The sequence below is a fragment of the Hirundo rustica genome, unplaced genomic scaffold (assembly GCF_015227805.2).
Source record: "Hirundo rustica isolate bHirRus1 unplaced genomic scaffold, bHirRus1.pri.v3 scaffold_199_arrow_ctg1, whole genome shotgun sequence".
Lineage (NCBI taxonomy): Eukaryota > Metazoa > Chordata > Aves > Passeriformes > Hirundinidae > Hirundo > Hirundo rustica.
The window spans coordinates 53,253-59,361 of NW_026690266.1; the positions used below are offsets into that span (position 1 = coordinate 53,253).

At 51.8% G+C, this 6,109-nt stretch overlaps 1 protein-coding gene across 1 annotated transcript; it reads right to left on the reverse strand.

The window, feature by feature from the left end:
- Nucleotides 1-4,821: 4,821 nt before the first annotated feature.
- Nucleotides 4,822-5,793, reverse strand: LOC120747775 (olfactory receptor 14I1-like). The gene has a single exon (XM_040053819.2). The coding sequence runs from the start codon at nucleotides 5,772-5,774 to the stop codon at nucleotides 4,842-4,844; it is 933 nt and encodes a 310-aa protein (XP_039909753.1). The 5' UTR covers nucleotides 5,775-5,793; the 3' UTR covers nucleotides 4,822-4,841.
- Between the last annotated feature and the right edge of the window lie 316 nt (nucleotides 5,794-6,109).

Here is a 6,109-nt window from a genome sequence, read left to right on the forward strand (position 1 = left end):
CTGAGGCAGCCACACACAAAATGACAGCCAGAGGCCTGAGGCAGCCATGCACAAGATGGCGACTGGGGATGAGGCAGCCACACACAAGATAGCGGTTGGGGGGGCGCAGCCACACACAAGATGGTGGCTGGGGATGAGGCAGCCACACCCAAAATGATGGCCAGAGTGCTGAGCCAGCCATGCACAAGATGTCAGCTGGGACTGAGGCAGCCATGCAGAAGATGGCTGGGGCTGAGGCAGCCACACACAAAATGGTGGCCAAAGTGCTGAGCCAGCCACACACAAGATGGTGGCTGGGGCAGAGGAAGCCGCACACAAAATGACAGCCAGAGGCCTGAGCCAGCCATGCACAAGATGGCGGCTGGGGCTGAGGCAGCCACACACAAAATGGTGAGACAGAGACAATAAAGCAAGGGCGCCTGGCATTCAGCCAAGAGCATACTATATTAATAGAGAACTGTTCCCTAAAAGCACCAGTCTGTTACATATTAGTTTCAAAATCCCCCAGCAAATCAATCTTCTCTCTCTGGCCCCAATGGGTCTTCTAAATTCCTCCTTTAGGGCTCTGGTCACTGTTATGCTTACCTGGTACTGATTATCCGCTCGTTCTTTGGGCCCCCAAACCAGGAAACATGATACAGAAGTTTGGAAGATGGCCAAAAGAACAAAAGAGCATGCGCAAGGAGACAAGTTGAAAAGTTCAGCTCAGAGGATGACTATGTGCTTCATCCCCAAAGACCCCCGATGACCACCAGAGTGATCAATAAGGAGCAGTGTGCAGCCACAGATAGGTGTGGAACTAATTTTACCACAAAGCGGGGACAGGCAGGGTTAGAAAATGAATATGTATTAGGTGTATCTTATAACCCTAGTTTGTAGAGATAAAAAGGGAGAAACAAAGCTCCCAGGTGTGCATGTCTTTGAGGAGTTATCCCCATGCACCTCAGCGCTGAATAAATTCATACCTACTCTCAGAACCACTCTGTGAGTTATAGAGTCTTCTCTCCGCACATCATTTTGGCGAGCCAGGCAGGAGGATCTCTGTCCGGCTGTGGGAGCGGCCGAGGAGCGGATTCCCTGGCGCGCCCCCAGGACCTTCCCGGGAGGGACCCCGGACCTCGGCTCGCTCACCGCGGGGACAGACAATGACCTGCTGGCCTTGCGGATAAAGGTATGAATTAAATATCAGGGAAGGGGCAGCTGATAAGTCGTGCAGAGACGTCTGACGCGCAGCACAGTCCCGGTGGGCTTGCGAGCAGCCAGCCAGGGAGAAGCCGGACACAGAGGGGGAGGGATCGATCCCCGGCCGATAGCGCGGCCGATGAGAAGGGGTCTCACTGAGCTGATAGAGCAGCCCGCTAGCGACTCTGGGGGTGAGTCGAGTGAACCCTTGTTTTGCTGCTATTTTGTGTGAATGCTAAGTCTGGACACGTTGAGTCATTGAGTATGATCAGTGAGCAAGTGAGTGAGTGAGTGAGACGCACCAGAGGTGCGGAGCGATTGTGGAGCTCTATCCGCGTTTCCGACCTCGGGAGACTGAGGCGGCCGGAGAAAGGCGAAGCGACTGGAGTCAGTGTGGGGCAAACCCGAGTGTGAACGAGGGGCGTTATGTTTGAGTGGGAAGTGGCTAACATTTGTTTCAACCGTGGATAGACAAATTGATGGAGTCTCTCCTCAGCAGTGGTTTGGGTTTGATCCCTGGGAATCGATTGATCCAGTGAATCATTGGCTAGAAAGAGGGAATGAATGGGTCTATTTAGAAGGAATATACAGAACTTCTGCAGGGAGATTGGTGGCCTTGGTCTGGGAACAACCTGCTGTACAGACCCTAAGTATTCCAGGGGAGGTGAATGGGATAGCCTGTTCTTGTGGGAGATTTAGAGCTGTCAGAGGATCAAGACATTGGCATCTGGCATGGGTATTATTGCAGTGTAGAGATTGTGAAAAATGTTGGTATTGTTACTCTAATAACCAGCAGGGCATATGCCCCCTCTGTAAACTGAAATATTATCGTAATCAGGTTGACGTTGAACCTAAAACTCTGAAGGTTGTATGTGGAAAGTCACATTGTGTGCCTGCAGATTGGGGCTGTGTGTGGGAAGAGAATTGGGAAGTGACTCTGAAACTGTGTGAGGAAAAGTTTGGGCGAAAACGGGACGGAACAAGAAGGAGATAATGGGTATTGAACAAAGCAAAGAGATCCCCAAAGCGAGTCCGCTAGGTTGTATTATTGCACATTGGGAAAATATTGCTGGACGTGGGGGAACTGAGAACAAGAGAGATCTTATCAGATTTTGCAGAGATTGGTGGCCACTCTATAAATTGGATGATGGAGCGAGGTGGCACCTAGCGGAACTTTGGATTATAACACGCTATTGCAACTCGTGCTATTTCTCAGGAGAGAAGGCAAGTGGACGGAGGTGTCATATGCCGATATGTTTTTCTCCCTTCGAAATCACCCCGAATGGCAGAGGGATTGTGGGATCAGGGCTCCATCTGACCCTCTGGTGTTAGCCCTGGAGAAAGAGAATAAGACTAAGAGAGGAGGGCTTAAGCGGTGTTGTTCAGCATGTAGCATAGGGCAAAGATGTACAAAATCAGATAAAATTTACCAGACTGTGGCCCAGGAACAAGAGCTGGTGGATGATTTGCTTAAGCCTCCCACATAAGACAAGAAAGGGATGAGGAGGAGGATGTAGACTCAGAGGATGCACACAACTCCTCAATTGCACACCGGACTAGACAACAGACACACATATTACAGGCACCTCTGCGTGAGGCAGTGGGATCAGAGGGAGGAGTGGTATTAGTTAAAGTTCCCTTCTCCACAATTGATTTGGAAGCATGGGAAAAGGTTGCTAAAAACTACCACAGTGATCCAGTTAACACAGCCAAACGTCTGCGATATATAATAAAACAACACAATCCAGATTGGAGCGATATGCAATTATTATTGGATGCACTGACTGAGACAGAAAAACAATTAATCATAAAAAACAGCAGGGGATCTGGCAGAAGATTATTATAAAACCCAACAGCTGGATGTGAAAGATTATTTCCCACTCCAAAACCCACAGTGGGATCCAAACAGAACAGCAGAATTGAAAAAATTGGAAAGCTATCAGGAGTGGATCGCAAAGGGGATGGAAAGAGCCATTCCCAAAACAATAAATTGGTCAGCCTTATATGCAATCAAACAGGGGCCCTCTGAGTTGCCATCTGAATTCCTTGAGAAATTAAGAGATGCTATGCATCGTCACACATCACTGGACCCTGGGTCTGAAGTAGGGATACAGCAGCTAGTTAATTTACTCCTAGGGCAGTCTACAGGTGACATAAGGTGTAAACTTCAAAAGCTTCGGGGAACAGATGGGAGGAACTTAGAGACTTTGTTAGATGAGGCGTGGAGAGTCTTTAGTAACTGGGAAGAAGGATATAAACAAGGAATGAGGAAGCTTGTAGCTGTTGTAAGTGAGAGAGAGAGGGGAAAACGTGGGCAGAGACCACCTAGGCAAGGCCCGTCCTGGCTGGGCAGAGGCCAGTGTGCGATCTGTAAGAAATATGGTCACTGGAAAAATCAATGCCCAGAACAAAGACGGGGTGGCTTTCAGGAAAAGGGAAACCGAGAGAAAGGAAAGGTGACTGCATATGTGGAAGAAGACTGAGGAGGACCGGTAGATCTCACCCCAGAAGATCCACTGGTTATAAAATTGGAACTGGGGGAAAAAGGGAAAGAAGTAGAATTCCTGGTTGACACAGGAGCAACATATTCAGCCTTAAATAAGACTTTGGCACCTGTGGGGAAGAATTATGTTACAGTGATAGAAGCAACTGGCCAACCTGAAAAAGCATATTTTTGTAAACCATTAAAGTATAAGCTTGGAAAGCAATGGGGCATTCATAAATTCCTATATCTGCCCAGCTCCCCGAGGCACCTTTTGGGGAGAGACTTTGGGGAGAGACAGTGCAAACAGGGGCTCCTGAGCCAGTGCTGCCATGTCTGTGCCTGCAAGGATGCGGCACCTGTGTGAGCTGGGGGAGAGGCCAGGGCTGCAGAGGGGGGATGTTGTTGGCAGGTGCATGAGGACGCTCTGGGACGCTGCCCTGGGGTGTCCAGTGCAGTGGGGATGGATCAGCCCCTGCTCTGCTGCTCCTTCCTGTCTCCCCCAGGCACCTTGCAGAGCCCCAGCCATGCTGTTTGCCCCCAGCCTGCCCACGGCCACCCTGGGGCTGCTCACGGGGCTTTTCTCTGCTGAGCATTGGCCTGGGCGTGTTCTGGAGAGAGCCTGGGCAAGGAGCCTGGAGCCCCCAGGCCCTGCCCTGAGGCGTCAGCGCTGCCCCAGCAGTGCCCATGGCCTGTCCCTGCTGCAGCCCCGGCACTGCCACCCCCAGCACTGTGCCCGGCCCCGAGAGCACTCAGGCCCTACAGCAACACCAGGGCCAGGAGGGCAGCGGGGCAGGGGCACGGGAGCAGCACTGGCAACACCAAGTGCTGCTGCTCCTGGGCACAGCTGCTGTGCCAGCACTGATCTGCCCCCAGCTCTGCACACAGACATTGCTGCTGCAGCTGCAGAGAAGGGAACAAAAGGGGGATCTCTGCAGAAAACTTGGCTGGGAGATCCTTGAGTTCCTGTAAAGGCACCAAAAGTGCAGACCCTCATCGGCACAGTCTATGGCCACAGGGAAGGTGGAGATAAACAAAATGAGAAATGGCAAAAGCAATGAGTTTTTTTTGACAACTAAAAAAAAATAATACACAGTAAAAAGAAACATAACCAAACCACCAAGAAGTATCAAAGATTAGTTTTATTACAAGTGATTTGCAGAAATTGGCCAGCAGTTTAATGTTTCTGAAACCATCCAGTCATCAGTCTCCACACTGCAGCCTTGAGCTCCTGGTTCCTCAGGCTGTAGATGAGGGGGTTCAGGGCTGGAGGCACCACCGAGTACAGAACTGACAGGGACAGATCCAGAGATGGGGAGGAGATGGAGGGGGGCTTCAGGTGTGCAAAAATGCCAGTGCTGAGGAACAGAGAGACCACAGCCAGGTGAGGGAGGCAGGTGGAAAAGGCTTTGTGCCTTCCCTGCTCAGAGGGGATCCTCAGCACAGCCCTGAAGATCTGCACATAGGAGAAAACAATGAACACAAAACAACCAAGTCCTAAACAGGCACTAACAGCAATGAGCCGAAGTTCCCTGAGGTGGGATTTGGAGCAGGAGAGTTTGAGGATTGGGGGTATTTCACAGAAGAACTGTCCCAGTGCATTGCCCTTACAAAGGGGCAGGGAAAATGTATTGGCCGTGTGCAGCAGTGAATAGAGAAAGGCACTGGCCCAGGCAGCTGCTGCCATGTGGGCACAAGCTCTGCTGCCCAGGAGGGTCCCGTAGTGCAGGGGTTTGCAGATGGACACGTAGCGGTCATAGCACATGATGGTCAGGAGGAAATACTCTGCTGAGATGAAGAACAAAAAGAAAAAGAGCTGTGCAGCACATCCTGTGTAGGAGATGGTCCTGGTGTCCCAGAGGGAATTGTGCATGGCTTTGGGGACAGTGGTGAGGATGGAGCCCAGGTCGGTGAGGGCCAGGTTGAGCAGGAAGAAGAACATGGGCGTGTGCAGGTGGTGGCCGCAGGCTACGGCGCTGATGATGAGGCCGTTGCCCAGGAGGGCAGCCAGGGAGATGCCCAGGAAGAGGCAGAAGTGCAGGAGCTGCAGCTGCCGCGTGTCTGCCAATGCCAGCAGGAGGAAGTGGCTGATGGAGCTGCTGTTGGACATTTCTTCACTCTGACCATGGAGTCCTGTTGAGGGAGGACACAGTGATAAGTCAAGGCAGACACTGCTGAGTAATGCCCAAGTCCGTTTTCCCAGCCCTGCCCCTGCTGCTCTGTGCCACCCAATTTTCCTTTTCTCAGAGCCCTTCCTTCAGCCCCATGCCTGGAGCTCTGCTGGGATCTGGGCCCGTTGCTGTGACGAGCAGGGGCTCTGCCCATGGACACCGAGGGGTCAGCTCTGCTCTGCAGCACTGGGGTCATGGGAACAGGGACAGGGGCCAGTCCTGGGCTTGGACTTCATCAGCCCAAACTGCTCCTGAGGCAGAGGAGCTTGGCAGC